Source organism: Cebus imitator, unplaced genomic scaffold (assembly GCF_001604975.1).
Source record: "Cebus imitator isolate Cc_AM_T3 unplaced genomic scaffold, Cebus_imitator-1.0 Scaffold47, whole genome shotgun sequence".
NCBI classification, from domain to species: Eukaryota; Metazoa; Chordata; class Mammalia; order Primates; family Cebidae; genus Cebus; species Cebus imitator.
The window spans coordinates 911,572-928,848 of NW_016107362.1; the positions used below are offsets into that span (position 1 = coordinate 911,572).

At 42.3% G+C, this 17,277-nt stretch overlaps 1 protein-coding gene across 3 annotated transcripts in view; it reads right to left on the bottom strand.

Moving 5' to 3' along the window:
- Positions 1-17,277, bottom strand: part of FAM114A1 (family with sequence similarity 114 member A1) — a 78,379-nt gene that overhangs the window by 27,146 nt on the left and 33,956 nt on the right. For 2 of the 3 annotated variants that reach the window (XM_017527272.2, XM_017527271.2), the window contains exons 4-7: positions 11,130-11,243; positions 10,897-11,003; positions 7,410-7,544; positions 403-555 (exon numbers count right to left, since the gene is read on the bottom strand). In XM_017527272.2, the coding sequence (XP_017382761.1) occupies positions 403-555; positions 7,410-7,544; positions 10,897-11,003; positions 11,130-11,243 (509 nt within the window). Of the gene's footprint in view, positions 1-402; positions 556-7,409; positions 7,546-10,896; positions 11,004-11,129; positions 11,244-17,277 lie in introns of those variants that run through there. The other variant, XM_037738003.1, reaches the window with a different exon arrangement.

Consider the following 17,277-nt stretch of genomic DNA (forward strand, 5'->3'; position numbering starts at 1 on the left):
TTTTTTGATACGGAGCCTTCTTCTGCCGCCCAGGCTGGAGTGCATTGTCGTGATTTTGGCTCACTGCAACTCTCGGCTCACTGCAACCCTTGCCTCCCAGGTTCAAGTGATTCTCCTGCTTCAGCCTCCTGAGTAGCTGGGACTACAGGTGCCTGCCACCACGCCTGACTAATTTTTGTAGTTTTAGTAAAGACGGGACTTCACAATATTGGCCAGGCTGGTCTTGAACTCCTGACCTTGTGATCCGCGCCTGCCTCAGCCTCCCAAAGTGCTGGGATTACAGGCATGAGCCACTGTGCCCGGCCAAAATGAGATCTTTTAATGGATGATTTTCCAGTTTCTTTCATGCTTAAGCAAACACACTACTAAACATCCTATTTCAAATGAGTAGTGCAGAGGTACCTTGCTTTCGCTTTCATTGGACAGAATTTCCAGGGCTTCCAAGTGTGATAAGCCTTGGTATTCATCAAACAGCATCCCATAGTGCGCAGTTCTCTCCACTGTGAGCTGCTGTGCCAGTCTCTGCTTCTCTTTCTCCTTAGCTTCCCTTAACATCTGCAGAAATACACAATGTTTGTACTCTGGATATATATTTAAAAGCACCATTTCCTGTGTAAGACATCGGGGAGGTGGGGAGGACTGACTCTGTATTGGAGAAGGGGAGATTCTGGTCACTTTGGAATTTCTACAAAATGATATTTTTGATTGATGCTACTGATAACTTTTACATCATATCCTACTTTGCATTTTACACGTTCATTATGTGAAAAGCAAACCAAAGCAAAAATTCTACGGCTGGGAATAAACTGGAAAGGAACACATCAAAAGCTTTAACAGTGGCTTCCACTAAAGTGTTTCCCACATGTGTCATTCACTTTCTTATTTTATTTTATTTATTTTTTAAATTTTATTTTATTTTATTTTTTCGGGATGGAGTCTCGCTCTGTTGCTCAGGCTGGAGTACAGTGGTATGACCTCGCCTCCCTGCAACCTCTGCCTCCAGATTCAAGCGATTCTTGTGCCTCAGCCCCCCGAGGAGCTGGGACTACAGACCCTTGCCACCATGCCCAGCGAATTTTTGTATTTTTTGGTAGAGACAGGGTTTCACCAGCTGGCCAGACTGGTCTTAAACTCCTGACCTCAAGTGATCTGCCTGCCTCAGCCTCTCAATGTGCTAGGATTACAGGTGTGAGCCAGTGCACCTGGCCAATTTTCTTATTTTCTTTCTATTATGAGCAAGTTTATGTATGCTTGGAAAGTTGAATCTCTCATGACAGTGTTAACTCCTGTACCTATACAGCTTCAAAGCAGAAATAAGTTGGTTTGATTTGTTCTAAGTTATTATATATATATATAACATATATATTACGTATATAACATATATTATATTAAAAAATTATATTTTTTTTACAAAAAAAATATTTTTTGAGACAGGATTTCACTCTTGTTGCCCAGGCTGGAGTTTAATGGTGTGATCTTGGCTCACCGCAACCTCTGCCTCCTGGGTTCAAGTGATTCTTCTGCCTCAGCATCTTAAGTAGCTAAGATTACAGTGCCCGCCACCACATCCAGCTAATTTTTTGTGTTTTTAGTAGAGACAGGTTTCACCATGTTGGCCAGGCTGGTCTGGAACTCCTGACCTCAGGTGATCTGCCTGCCTTGGCCTCCCAAAGTGCTAGGATTACAGGCATGAGCCACTGTGCCCAGCCAAATTATTATATTTTAAAAATTTTGTGTGTGTGTGATTATATTTCCTCAATTTAAAAATTAATAAATATAAACTCATAATGTATTTGTCATGAGATGCTTACTGCGATTAAGAATATTAGCTTAGGGCTAGGCGTGGTGGCTCACACCTGTAATTCCAGTACTTTGGGAGGCCAAGGTGGGCAGATCACTTGAGTTCAGGAGTTTAAGACCAGCCTGGCTAATGGTGAAACCTCGTCTCTACTAAAAATACAAAAATTAGTTGGGCATGTTGGTACACTTCTGTAATCCCAGCTACTTAGGAGGCTGAGGCAGGAGAATCCCTTGAACCTGGGAGATGGAGGTTGCAGTGAGCTGAGATGGTGCCACTGCACTCCAGCCTGGGTGACAGACCAAGACCCTATCTCAAAACAATAAAACAAAAAAGTATATTAGCTTATAGATTCTTAGGCTGGTTTCCAGAAATATGACTGAACCAAATTTCCTCTCCCCATTATTTTTTTTGGTTAAATAAAATGACAACACATAAACACAACTTCCATCAGTTACTCCTAATTTTCTGCACTTGCGTTCTTTGATTCTAAGCATCTTTTATGTGATTCCTCATTAAGTTTACTGAGGCATTACATTTATGGGGTTTTTTAATTTCTGTGGAGAGCACTGTAAAGACACTGGCCACCACCACAAGGTCACAGGGGAAGAGACCTGAAGAAAAGATTGTGGTTTTTATTGTGTGCCAGTAAAACAATCAGCCTCATCTCCTTTTGGGTTCTCAAGGCTGTCTGCCAAGAACCCACTGGGCTGCAGAGAGAATTCTCTCTCCTGTCTGTCTTTAAGATGAAATTGGTACAGACTCTGAATTTTAAAGTTTTTCAAACAACCCAATGAAACCATCGCTGGAAAATTTTAACACTGGCAATAAAAACTAACTACCCCCACTGATCACAGGGCTTGGTGGTGGTAAAATAAAATAACAAAGTAACACTGAAATAACTTCCTTTTTCTTTTCTTTTTTTTTTTTTTGAGACAGAGCCTTACCCTGTCACCAGGCTGGAGTGCAGTGGCGCCATCTTGGCTCACTGCAACCTGCACCCCCCGGGTTCCAGCAATTCTCTTGCCTCAGCCTCCCAAGTAGCTGGGATTACAGGTGCCTGTCACTGCACCAGGATTTCTTTCTTTCTTTTTTTTTTTTTTTCCTTTAGTAGAGACAGGGTTTCAACATCTTGGCCAGGCTGGTCTTGAACTCTTGACGTAGTGATACACCCATCTCAGCCTCCCAACGTGCTGGGATTATAGGTGTGAGCCACTGTGCCTGGCCATCACTTCCTTTCTCTACACTAGCTTCCACCTCTGAATCTGGGCTTTGGGAGAGAGGAAAGAAGGGATAAAATTGAAGAGAAAGGGAAAGGGTCACTGGAAAGATGCGGATTCACTCAAAACTGGGGAGTAGGCCAGCTGAGGTGGCTCACACCCGTAATCCTGCACTTTGGGAGGCAAAGGTGGGCAGAGTTTGAGACCAGCCTGACCAATATGGTGAAACCCTGTCTCTACTAAAAATACAAAAAATTAGCCAGGCATGGTGGCAGGTGGCCGTAATCCCAGCTACTCAGGAGGCTGAGGCAGGAGAATTGCTTGAACCTGAGAAGTGGAGGTTGCAGTGAGCAGAGATCATGCCACTGCACTTCAGCCTGGGCAACAGAGCAAGACTCTGTCTCAGAAACAAAAACAACAAAACTGGAGAGTGAAATTAAAGATGCCTAAGGGATAAGCAGCTCGACAAGGGATGCTGGTTCTATTTTCCCTCTAGAAAAGAAAAGGAAGTGGGTTTCAATAGCAGGGAGTGATCCTGGCCAAGAAGAATTCCTGACTCAGGGAAGCTATGGAATTTCCTGTCACCATGTTATTTAAACAGTATTCCCTCTGCTTGGCTGGGTGTGGTGGCTCATGCCTGTAATCCCAGAACTTTGGGAGGCTGAGGTGGGCAGATCACCTGAGGTCAGGAGTTCAGGACCAGCCTGGCCAACATGGTGAAACCCCATCTCTACTAAAAATACAAAAATTAGCCCAGCATGGTGCTGCACGCCTGTAATTCCAGCTACTCAGGAGGCTGAGGCAGGAGAATCACTTGAATCCAGGAGGCGGAGGTTGCAGTGAGCTGAGATTGTGCTACTGCACTCCAGCCTGGGTGACAGAATGAGACGCCACCCCCCAAAAAAAAAGAGAAAGAAAGAAAAAGAAAAGAAAAATAAAGGAAGAGTGTTCTCTGGGCTACTGGGATAAAAACACGTGAGTAATTTAGGTAGTGCCTACATGCACACTCTTGGTTTCTAGAGTTCTGAATTTCTTTAGTATGTAAAGGAAAAATACAACAGACTTCCTTGTTTCAGCTGTGTGAGCTATGTCCTTCCAGCTGTCCGAAAGACCTTGGAGCCATCCCTGACAACTCCTTTTATCTCGTAGCTCACATTCACTCCAACAGGAGATCTGGAACTATCTTCAAATTATACCCGGAATCAGCCATTCCTCACTGTCTACAAGGCCTCCATGGTGCCGGGGACCAGGTCATAGCTTGTTTAGATAACAGCAATGGACAGTGCAATTGCCTCCAGTGGAGGGTGTGAGAGTGTGGCCTGAATACCTCCCGCCTCGCCTACTCTCGAGAGCATAAATGCTGGACTTCAAAATCCAGCCTTCAGCCCCCACAGCTCCTCCCTGCCAATCACAGGTGCAGCAGGGCACTAAGGCAGACCTTTACTGAAAGATGAGGTCTCCTCTGTCAGCAGCGTTTGGCTGATGGGCTTTCCCATGGCTTCGCCCAGCCTTTCCTCTAGGACACTTCCACCCATTCTTTTCTCCCTCTTCCCTTTGCTGGGGTGGGACCAACATCTTGGTCTAATGGTTCTCTCAGCCTTCCCGGGATCCCCCCCCCCATTTTCTTTCACACAAGCACTTCCCCTAATGGAATCCTTGCATGTTTAAGCCCATCTTGGTGTCTGTTTCTGGGAGTCCCTAGACGGATACACATTCTAACCAGTCTCCCTGCCTTGGTCCCCCCAGTCAGATTTCTACACAGGAACTAGAGTGATTTTGTTAAAGCACAAAGCAGATTCTGTCACTTCTTTTCTCAAAATGCTGCAATGGTTTCCGCATTTCACGAACAGTAAAACCCGAGGTCCTTACAAATGTCCGCCGTAATCTGCCATCGCCACTCCCCATCACCACTCTGGTGTCCCCTTCAACAACCCTCACCCGGAGCTCACGCCTCCCCATCACTAGCATCCTGCTGTTCTGTGTTCATACCAGACACTCCTGCCTCAGGGCCTTTGCATGAGCTCCCCCTCTGCCTGGAACAAGCTTTACTCAGATTCCTGCACGGCCAACCCTCTCATCAGCTTCAAGTATTTGCTCACATGTCATTATCTGCCCAAGGCCCCCTGACTATCCTACTTAGCACTCAGCCTGCCCCTCACACCCGCATTCCTGATCACCTCCTCTTATTCTACTCTGGCTTTTTCCCACGGCACTGGTCTCTTTCTCAAAAACTAGATAATGTCTGTTTGTCTCTTCTCATTAAAACAAAAGCTCTTTAAGGGTAAGAGTTCTTATCCATTTTGGCTACTAATGTATCCCAAGTGCTTGAAACAGTGCCTGGAACAGAGTTGACATCCAAAATGCATTTGTGGATGAATAGATGGATGAAAAATCCCTGTTTCGAGGGAGGTTAACGTCAGTAGCGTTGTGATGATCCAGTTTGCACAGGCCATGTGAATTACAGGTGCAACGCTCAGGTGTGCCCCAGAAGGTTCCGTATCATACTCCCTGCCATGATGGTTCAGATGTGTGATTAAAAAAAACACACTGCAGATGGCTAGTGTGGTTCTTAGGTGACATACTTCTAAGAGCATTGCTACTGACAATTTATGGGCAGTGTTACTTTTTAACAGATTGCATGCAGATGTGATAAAAATTGTGACAGTGGCACAAAAGTTATGATAATCTGGGAAACTAACCTAGTCCAATTCTTCATTTTATAGCCAAAGAAGCCATAGAATTAGCCAGTTTTTGGACCCAGTCTCGTTTTTTCCACCTTATCACTATCTTAACTTGAATTAAATATGTATGTGTATACACACACATACACATATGTTTGCATGTATGTATGTGTGTATAAAAATACATATACAGATTAGGTTGGACGTAGTGGCTCACACCTATAATCAGAGCACTTTGGGAGAATAAGGCCAGCATGGTGAAACTCCGTCTCTACTAAAAATACAAAAATTAGCTGGGCATGGTGGCATGTGCCTGTAGTCCCAGCTACTCAAGAGGCTGAGGCAGGAGAATTGCTTGAACCCGGGAGGCAGAGGTTGCAATGAGCTGAAATATATATATATATATATATATATATATATATATCTTACGGCAAACACATTCCTATATACTCATCAAATATCCTTTTCCTTTCAGACACACAGCTAACCTATCTCTATGTCTCAGCCCTCTTCAGTTGAGTTGGGTGGTCTATGTGATAAGTCTTGGCCAATGATATGAGGATGAAAGTGATGTATGCCATTTCCCGTCCTAGTCCTCAATTGGCCCATATTGCCTTCCACATCCCCTCTCTGTGAAGCTGGAAGTAAGGATTTCAAGATGATGGAGCCAGAAGGTGTGGGGTCAGAAGTGAGGTCCCCATGAGAGCCCCCTAGGACAGAGCCTCCTGTGTGAGCAGGACTGTTCATGCTGCACTTTGTGGGAGTGAAAGGTAAACTTTTTTGTTCTAAGTCACACTGATACTTGGGGGTGACTGTTCTTTTATGACATCTAGTGTTAACAATCTAATACTACCTATTTTCTTTATTAAGGAGCAGGAGGGTGACGTCTAGATGATCCTACAAAGTCCCTACCTGGACTATAACATCAGAGTGGTCCTACTTGTTATGCCAAAAGAGACAAGAAAAAATAGCCTAAAACAAAAGCTTCTGAGGGTTGCCACGAACATATTCTCAGTGATAGTTGTTCATGAAGGCAACCTTCATGGGTTCCTAGTACCCAGTCCTGCCTGTGACATTTACAAAATCCACCGCTGCATCAGCTGCCTCTGATTTCAGGAAAGCACAGAGACCTTGTGTATCAGTCTCAGGGAGGAGGCAGACTGGGACATGCCTGCACTGTGGGGTAACCTGGGCATGTTCACTGGAAGAACAAGTTTAATATTAGAGTCCAATGTGGAAAATAAGACAAATATTATTTGTGTAAGTAACTCGCTTCAGGTCACGAAGCTAGTAAGTGGTAGAGATGAGATGCATACAATGGCATAAGTGGATCATCTTCAAGAAATTCTAATATTAAGTGAATTAAGAAGGTAAAAGAATGTGTTTAGCACTGGGTTGAAAAAGTATGTGTGTATTTATGTGTATGTCCATCCACATGCATACATATACACTTACATATCTGTATATTTATGTATAGCTGCATCTACATATCTATATGCATATCTATAAGAAACTGTTGACAGGGGTTGTCTCCTCTGAGGAATTAAGTGGTTGGGAAAACAGGGATATTAGAACCTCCATTTTCACTCTCTGCTCGTTGATTCCATTTGCTTTGAATCACGTGCTTTAAATTAGCTAGTGAAAAAGATAAAGAAAAATTTATTTACTTTATTGACTGAAAGAAAAAATTGCAAAAGTATATAATCCAACCTGAGACAAGGAAACGGTTCTCTCCATGAGCGTCTTGGTCCGCTTAAAGCCCGGGTCACTTTCTGCAAGGACATTCATGGTTTTCTTGCCGATGAATTCCAACGCATCAAGACCTCCAGTTAAGACGCTTTTACCCTGCAGATGAGATAAATGCATGAGATTAGATTTTTAGGTTTTGCTGTTTTGCAGCAGTCAGCAACTCCCAGGTAACTGGCACTATCTTCAAATATTAAAATCAATATAAAGTCACAATTTTTTCTCATCAGGAGATTTATCATCCATTTAATCCTATTTTCTTTTCCTTGGAAAAGCATATGTTATATAATTTGTAGGACATACAATGTTACTAAAAAATGATGCTTTGAAAAAAACCAAAGCACATAAAATAAAATTAATCCCACAAGGGGATTAATTTTACTGGCTCTCTGTGTATGAGTAGATGTGTATCTAAGATATACAATTAACAGGTGACCCAATTGCTGTTTCTGTTTAAAATTTTTTTAACCCAAGTCACAGAGTTGCTTGGAGCAGTCTATTAAAATGTCAAATAGTCGGCCGGGCGCGGTGGCTCAAGCCTGTAATCCCAGCACTTTGGGAGGCCGAGGTGGGCGGATCACGAGGTCAAGAGATCGAGACCATCCTGGTCAACATGGTGAAACCCCGTCTCTACTAAAAATACAAAAAATTAGCTGGGCATGGTGGTGCGTGCCTGTAATCCCAGCTACTCAGGAGGCTGAGGCAGGAGAATTGCCTGAACCCAGGAGGCGGAGGTTGCGGTGAGCCGAGATCGCGCCATTGCACTCCAGCCTGGGTAACATGAGTGAAACTCCGTCTCAAAAAAAAAAAAAAAAAAAAAAAAAAATGTCAAATAGTCCTGCTAATTTAGGGAATTCTTTAATTTAGGGCCCTGGAGGGTAAGACCCTCAGGCTGTTTCAGATAGTTCCTGCATACTTTCAGAAACTAGCAATAACCGCCTATTATTAACCTGGGAAACTAACCTAGTCCAATTCTTGAAATTCATATATTCATGAAATAAGACAGGTTGATTTCCGTGTACTTCTGGATTTAGAAACTGGTCTATTATATAGTTATCCTCCCACAAATCTCTTTATCAGTCATTGTTGCCTTTTTTTTTTGAGACAGTCTCTCTCTGCCGCCAGGCTGGAGTGCAGTGGCATAATCTTGGCTCACTGCAACCTCCACCTCCTGGCTTCAAACGATTCTCCTGCCTCAGTCTCCCGAGTAGCTGGGACTACAGCTGTGCACCACCATGCCCAGATAATTGTTTTGTATTTTTAGTAGAGATGGGGTTTCACCATGTTGGCCAGCATGGTCTCGATCTCTTGACCTCGTGATCCACCTGCCTTGGCTCCCAAAGTTCTGGGATTAAAGGTGTGAGCCACTGTGCCCGGCCTATTGTTTCCTTTTGTAAAAAATTAAAATAACCCAGACTTATTCACATAAACTATTCAAGCGAACAGAACCGTGTATGTTTCTTTGCAACTCTTCATATATACACTCCTACTGTATAACTGCAATTGTAATATGCATACATCTGTGTTTTTCCCCACCATACATACAAATGATATAAATTGTATTTTATTATGATATTATTATCAATTTGCATTTTCCAAGCTTCATGATTATCATTTAAATAAAAACAGTTAATTTCGTAGAATTAGTATACGTTATCTTAATCTTGGGCACGTAGACTTTGTTTTTAGATTTGGGATCCAACCAGTAATCACACTATAAATCAGATTTTTCAGTGCGCATACTTCCGGCGGATGATGCAACTGCAGCAATTCACACTCCTGCATAATTTGATTTAGTGCCTGCTAACGTCCTACAAGAGATTATTTTATTGAGAATAAAATGGTGGAAGTTAGGACACAGGGATTTGTGTAAAGATAGACCTGGAGGGGCAGTGTCTGGAACTTGGGAAAAAGGGGTCAAGAAGGTTGGAGAGAACACGGAAAGGAATGTGAGGCTGCTGAAGACAAACGCAGAGTGCCCTCTTGGTAGCTCAGACAGGCGGTGGATTCATTCCTTACACTGGAGATACTGAAAGAGCTCCGTTCATCTCCCATCCTACAACCCGCCCCCCATACGGATGATTGACTTGTATTGCTATTTGACTCCTAAGACAGATTTGCTGCGCCTCCTTCACCCCACCCTAGTCTAGAGGTCTTCAAACAGCAAGGAGAAGAACAGTTATTTTCTATATTTCTGTCATGTCCTGACCCCGAAGTCTGCGTGAGATACTCTCATGTTTGTCCATAGCCTTTGTCTCTTTCCGAATTACATTGTGTTTATCTGTTCAGTTGCCTCAGTCCTCTGGGATAATGTGCCCTCTGAAGGCTAATCATATTTGTCTTGTAGTTTTTCTTTTAATGAATGAATGAATGAACAAATGGGACACAAGCCATATTTTTAGAAAAATGAGTTAGTTCTATGTAGTAAGAAATAAACCTTCACACCTGTAATCCCAGCACTTTGGGAGGCCAAGGCAGGCAGATCTCCTGAGGGCAGGAGTTCAAGACCAGCCTGGCCAACATGGTGAAACCCCATCTCTACTAAAAATACAAAAATTAGCTGGGTGTGGTGGTGAGCACCTGTAAGCCCAGCTACTTGGGAGGCTGAGGTGGGAGAATTGCTTGAACCAGGAAGGGAAAGGTTGCAGGAAGCTGAGATCGTGCCACTGCACTCCAGCCTGGCTGACAGAGTGAGACTCCAACTCAAAACAAAAANAAAAAAAAAAAAAAAAAAAAAAAAAAAAAAAAAAAAAAAAAAAAAAAAAAAAACAACAAAAACAAAACCAAAAAACCTTTGCTTCCTGACCCTGAGGACCAGCTAGCTGCCTTATCTCAGTTGAGGTGTCTCCCTTTTTTCATTACTCACCAATGTTTTGCTGCTAATACTGAGCTTCTTTTAAGAGGCAGGCAGGGATGCGGGGGAGGTGGGGGGATACACTTAGGGTGATATGAGGAAGAGGAAGGGTGGGAATGGAGAGGTAGGGATGAGGGAAGAACGCTGGTCTCTGGAAACACTTCAGAAACATATTTGGCCTGTTTTTCTTGTCTTGTAACTAGTACTTTTTATTGAAACGGTTTAATGATTTTTCAAATGTAGGGATAAGATAAACAGAGCATTTAGGAAAAACAGCTGTCCCAGCTCTGACAAAGAGTTCTCTCTCCCCGCAACCAGAGGCTGTCCTTGCCGCAGCTGGAAAGGACACTGTTAAATCAGACTGAAAAATGTTCCTTCCAAACAGCTCTTTTAAACATAAAATATATTTCATTTTGCCCTTATTATTTTGGATCCAAGGTTACATCTACTTTGTAGCAGAAAACATAAAAAAACCATAATCCAAAGTTCTGAGCAAGGCATCTTTTCTCTGATGTATCTAGGTCACTGGTAAATGGAAATATCAAAAGAAGGCCCTGGGAAACACAGGGGAAAGAAAGGCAACAGCCGGCGACTCACTGTGTTTTGAACCACGTTGGTGATGGCGGACAGCATCCCCCGAGAGGCTGATGAAGGGGAAGTGGGTGGGCTTTCTGCAGAGCTCTGATCTGTGGCTGCATCTGTTACTAGAGGGAAAAAAGAAATCCTTTGAAAGTTCATGTTGCTGATCTGAACTTGGAAACCCTCTGATTATGCACATGGTGTAATAAAGCCCAAGTCCAAGAACCACCCTGAGGAGACACATCACTCACTTTCAGGGACTCCGTTTTCAGTATCTGGTTGGGTCCCTTCGGAAGATCCAGAATTTACACCGTGAATCCGTAGAGTGGCCCCTGCTTTTTCCTTGACCGCTGTCAGTCCATGACCTATTGGGAAATAAAAATATGGTTTATGGATACATTAGAAATCCACAGTCTACAAATCCTCCAGCTAATCTTACGAAGCTGTTTTAAGTTGTAGAAATACATCCTTTTTTTTTTTTTTTTTTCCCTGAGACGGAGCCTGTCTCCGTCACCCAGGATGGAGGTCAGTGGCGCAATCTCGGCTCACTGCAACCTCCGCCTCCCAGGTTCAAGTGATTCTCTTGCCTCAGTCTCCCAAGCAGCTCCGATTACAGATTAGCGCCAGCATGCCCGGCTAATTTTTGTACTTTTAGTAGAGATGGGGTTTCTCTAAATGTTGGCCAGGCTGGTCTTGAACTCCTGACCTCAGGTGATCAGCCCACCTTGGCCTCCCAAAGTGCTGGGATTATAGACGTGAGCCACCGTGCCTGGCTTATAGTAGTACATCCTGGGCCAGGCAAGGATGCCTGTAATCCCAGCACTTTGGGAGGCAGAGGTGGATGGATCATGAGGTCAGAAGTTGAAGACCAGCCTAGCCAAGATGGTGAAATCTTGTCTCTACTTGAAATACAAAAATTAGCTGGGCGTGGTGCTACGTGCCTGTAATCCCAGCTACTTGGGAGGTTGAGGCAGGAAAATTGCTTGAACCCAGGCAGCAGAGGTTGCAGTGAGCCAAGATCTTGCCACTGCGCTCCAGCCTTGGTGATAGAGTGACACTGCGTCTCAAAAAAAAAAAAAAAAAAAAAGAAGAAGAAGTACATCCTGATTGAAAGAAAGAGGAATCCATGCTCCCTGAGATGTAGGTTCCAATATGAACTCAATTTCATCCCTACCTTGTTGAATGACCTTGGAGAAGTTACCTAGCTGCTCTGTGACTCAGTTTCCCCATTGAGTTATTGTGAAGCTCAAATAAGATACACGCAGGTAGAGTGCTCCCAGATGCTTCACTGTTTGCTGTTGCTTCTCACACAACCTAGCCATCAACCTGAGATTCTAAGCTCAACACACTGTCTTTGCATAGTGTACCTGTTTCATCCTCTTTAGTCTTTTGTTAGCTCCTTATGAAAGATATTCTTCATTCATGTTTTGATTCCTTGCAGGCTTAGCACATTGCAGATGGTCAATTAACACTGGATTGAAATCAGCTGAGCTTCAGAATTTTTTTTTTATTTAAAGATTATTTTATTTTCATAAACCAATAAAAGGAGAAAGTCAAAATGAAGAAACATTTTTAACCCCAAGAAAAATGTCACAGGTTTCACGTGGCCTTGTTTATTATTACAAGACCCATGAGGTCATATTTTGTGATTACGTGTATCCAGGCTGATAGGCTGTTAAATCGCTTATGCAAACACAGTTTTCAAGAGAACAAATGTGATCCTTTAAAATAGGTATACGTGCAGTTTCCGATAACAAACATACATGGTCTCAAAGTTATAGGTCAACAGTCACATTAGATAGCTGTGAAAACAAACCTTTACTTGTTAGGAAAGCTTTTGACTCTTTTTAGTAAACTGATTTTGACAGAAAACTAGCTTCATTTGCATGGGGGCTAGGGGAGGGACGGCAAGGGGTGGGGAGGTTGGGAGGGAGAACACTGGGAGAAATGCCTGATGTAGTTGCCTGGGGAGGGGGGCGGGGAGAGATGGAGACAACTAAACCGCCATGGCATGTGTGTACCCATGCAGCAATCCTGCAAGATCTGCGCCTATACCCCAGAACTTAAAGTACAATAAAAAAAAAAAAGGAAATATGACAAAAAAGTTGATAGTTTAAAACTATGGACCACAAGTTTCAATGGTCTTATGAAAGCTTTGAATGAAAAAGTGGATATGAGTGCTTTTGATAAGTAGAGCTTCTGCTTAGCCATGATCCATTGTTTAAAAAGATTAAATGGAAAAGTTAGAGAATATTTACCAACCAATTACTGCAACATTAAAATAAGTCTATGCTTTTTTTCTGTATCTTGTGCAGAATGTTTCTTAAAAGCATTAGGCATTCCTTTAGGCCTGGAGAGTGAAGGCTCTGGAGCCGACATCCCCAAATCAAAGGCAAGTCAGTGGAGAAACCAGGGAGGCCACCCAATAGCCCTGATAGTTGTCTTAAACGATAATGATATAAACCAGCTTTAACAGTAGTCAGGCAGGTGAAAGGCACAGGTTTTACTCCATCTGAGCAGGGACAATACTCATGTGCCCCAGAGCCTGGCACAGTGGTTACTCAATAACTATTTGGTAAATACAGAGCTGATCTTCCTATCCACATGGAAAAACCCCAACCTTTGACCTGATAGAGATACAGTCTGGTCTACATTTTATTCTGAAGAGGTTTTCCTCTCTTTGAGGCCTCCATGATGAGCTATAGCTTTTCTGAGTTGTCAAACCCACTGAAGGAATGAATAGCCTACTGATGGTCCTCAGTGGCTGTTTGACTTCTTGAAGGAGAAACAGCATAGGCTGCCATCATCACAGTACTCCCCACCTGCTGAGCACTCACAGAGAAAATGAAAGATTTCTCTAGGGACCTGGGCAACCTCAGGTTGCTAAAACACAAGGCAGTAATATGAGGAAAAACATCCCAAGTCCCAACAGAATTTGAGAGCTAACTAGAACCATCTAGTCTTAGAAGGCACTGTTAAATAACCAGTTGTCCATTTCCTGAATAAGAAAGGGGAAGACGTGGATGACTCCCAGACCTAAAGAGTGGTATTTTAGCAACTGTAACCTTATTCATCGGAGTGACCTTAACGTAAACAAGGCACTGATATTTAACAAATATAGAAGGAATTATGTCCAATGGAAATCACCAATCATTATACACTACCTAGAAAACCCTGAAACTTAAACATTATTGACAACTGTAATTACGTATAGAAATATGTGTTTATATTCATGGGCAGATCATTAGACACAGTTCAAATTAATTACTTGAAAAAATAAAGGTGTACTGTGACTGCTAAGGCTTGAATTAATTATCTCTAGCTTCCAATGAATTTCAAGCATTTCAAAGGAAACTGAAGTTTCAATGACACATTTAAGTTAGAGAATAGAATATCTAACTCTTTTACATACTGAGTCCATCTTCCTTGTCATTAAAATATATATATATATATACATTTTTCAAAGGCTAGATGCGGTGGCTCACACCTGTAATCCCAGCACTTTGGGAGGCTGAGGCAGGGGGATCATGAGGTCAAGAGATCAAGACCACCCTGGTCAACATGGTGAAACCCTGTCTCTACTTAAAATACAAAAATCAGCTGTGCATGGTGGCGCATACCTGTAGTCCTAGCTACTACGGAGGCTGAGACAGGAGAATCGCTTGAACCCGGGAGGCGGAAGTTGCGGTGAGCCAAGATTGGGCCACTGCACTCCAGCCTGGAGACAGAGTTATTGTGGACAGAGCAGAGGTATTTGCACCTCACAATAACTCAGTGGGGAAATATATATATTTCCAAAAGGAAATAATGTGCCTCCAAATCTCAACCTATGATTCTCATGTAGATTTCTGAGAGCCAAAATCAAGGAAAAAAAATGAGGCCAAGAAGGCTGGGAGGCACCATCTTTTCCATCTTCTTTGCTTAAGCCACGCAAGGAAGATGATCACACATCCTTCCCTGAGACCGTTTCAGGAGATAATGAACCTTATATTCATTATCTCTTCTTTCACCTTCTCCATCCCTTGCAGGTTAGGACAATGTCTGGTTCTTTCTGCAGGAAGAACAGCTTCTCGCCATCTCAGAACATAAACCATCACAGATATGCATACATAAGCTGCCTCTAGAAAAATCACTTTTTTTCTAGAAGGAAATACGATTTTATGTGCATATAAATGGGATCTATCAGTTTAACATACATGAAAATAGGCTGCTATTCCATCTACATTTTCTTATTAACAATTCTTTTCCTGAATTTTTTATTAGGGAAAGTACCCTTTTATTGCATTCTACCAGAAATATAAAGTTCAGCTTAAAAAAAAAAGAAACAAAAAAATTATATAAAGTTTAGCTTTATATGTATGAGCTCTAATTTTTCATAGCTAAGGTTTAGACACGGTGCCACACCTTATTCCAAAGAGTAACCTCTAAAACTTTACTTAGTGTGACATCTAGTGCCCAGAACAAGAAAACAATAATATAAAGTCACTGTTGCCTTTTGAGTGCTTCATCTCCCGAAGTACTGACTAGGACCTACCAGTAAGAGAAAAACAACAAATATGGATAATACTATAGGGTACAGTTCACAGATTAATTTCTTTGCATGTCATCCCAAACCCCAAATATCCTCAAAATCTGAAACCCCTCTAAATTCCATGGTTCTAAAGATGGAATATCCTTTACTCTTTGGCTCATTGCAATAAAAGAAGGTGACTGCTGCAAAGAAGATGAGAATGTTGTACAAATGCTGTGATAATGTATCATTTTAAAATAAATGCCAAACGACTGGCTGGTGTTTAATTTACTACCTATGCTTGAATGGAAAAGACCTTAAACTTAGGAGTTAGGAGCCTTGTGGGGGATTTCTGCTCCTACCTTATTAGCTGTGTGATGCTGGTGAGCTACTTGACCTCTCTGAGTCTCTGCTGCTGTGCTTTCTCTGAAAGGAGGATTACCTACCTCTCAGAGTTTTGTGAGATTATTGAGAAGAAAGATGTGAAAGCTTCGCTACAGCAAACATGTATTGGGCACTTCCTATGTCCTAACACTGTACTAAACATTTTTAGTACGTACATTATCTCATTTAATCTTCTCAACGACCTTATGAGGTAAGGGGATATTAGTATACTCATTTCACAGCCGAGAAAACGGACACATGGTGAGGTGAAATCACTTTCCCAAGGTCCTAAAGCCAATAAATGACAAAGGCAGGATTCCAACTCAGTCCTTCTGATTCTAGAACCCACATGTGTGATCACTATTACGTTAAGAAAGTTTTATGTGCCATTTATCATTGGTTAAATGTCATTTTAATCCCATTTCTATAATTCCTTGAAATTCAGATCCTTGTTTGGAGCTTCCTACTTTTTAAAACACTGTTGTTTTCTAAAATGCACTTGACTTACCTCACCTTGACCAAAGAACAAGGTGAAGGTCACCTGACTCTAACCCTGACTCTAACCCTCTCCCTGCCAACTGTGTCTAGTGATGGCATAGCTTAGTGGTTTTAGGGTCATCCCTGTGCTGTGCAGGCTGCGTTCTCCAGACACCGTGTAGGGCTGTCTCACACATTCACTTGGATTTTTTTCTCCCCCCAAAGCCCTGTGATTTTTTATGGAGCCATCTTCTTTCGAATCCCACCAAGATCAAAAAGCCATTCAAGGGAGGTCTCTCCTCTTTCAGGAAAGATGAAATAATTTGCTAGTTATTTGAAACAATTCAAGATGAAATAATTTGAAAAAATAATATGCTGGGCCAGGCATGGTGGCTCACGCTTGTAATGCCAGCTCTTTGGGAGGCCGAAGTCGGCAGATCACCTGAGGTCAGGAAGTTCAAGACCAGCCTGGGCAACATGACGAAACCCCATCTCTACTAAAAATACAAAAATTAGCTGAGCGTGGTGACAGGTGCCTATAGTCCCAGCTACTTGGAAGGCTGAGGCAGAAGAATCCCTTGAACCCAGGAGGCAGAGGTTTCAGTGAGCTGAGATTGCACCACTGCACTCCAGCCTAGGCCACAGAGCCAGGCTCTAACTCTGTCTCAAAAAAAAGAAAAAGAAAAAAGAATATACTGGGAAGTTCTTTCTGACCAAGTGGTAACTCAGGGAGGCAACAGCAATTCTATGCAGCAACCTGGATGACTGGGTAGCTAAATGGGTACTTTCTATCAGTCCCATATATTAAAGGAGCTCAAGAGGGGCACACGCTGACTCATCAGGAAGGTTTCTTTCCTTTAGCTTGTTTTATTTTAAAAATACAATATTTCCTTCTTTTTCTTTTTTAACTTTCTCTTTTTTCTTCCTTTTAAATAATGAATATATTAAAAAGAAACTTTTAAAAATCCCATTGTATCATGTCCCTGATATATCTGGTCAAATGTTTACTCCAGATTTTTTTTTTTTTT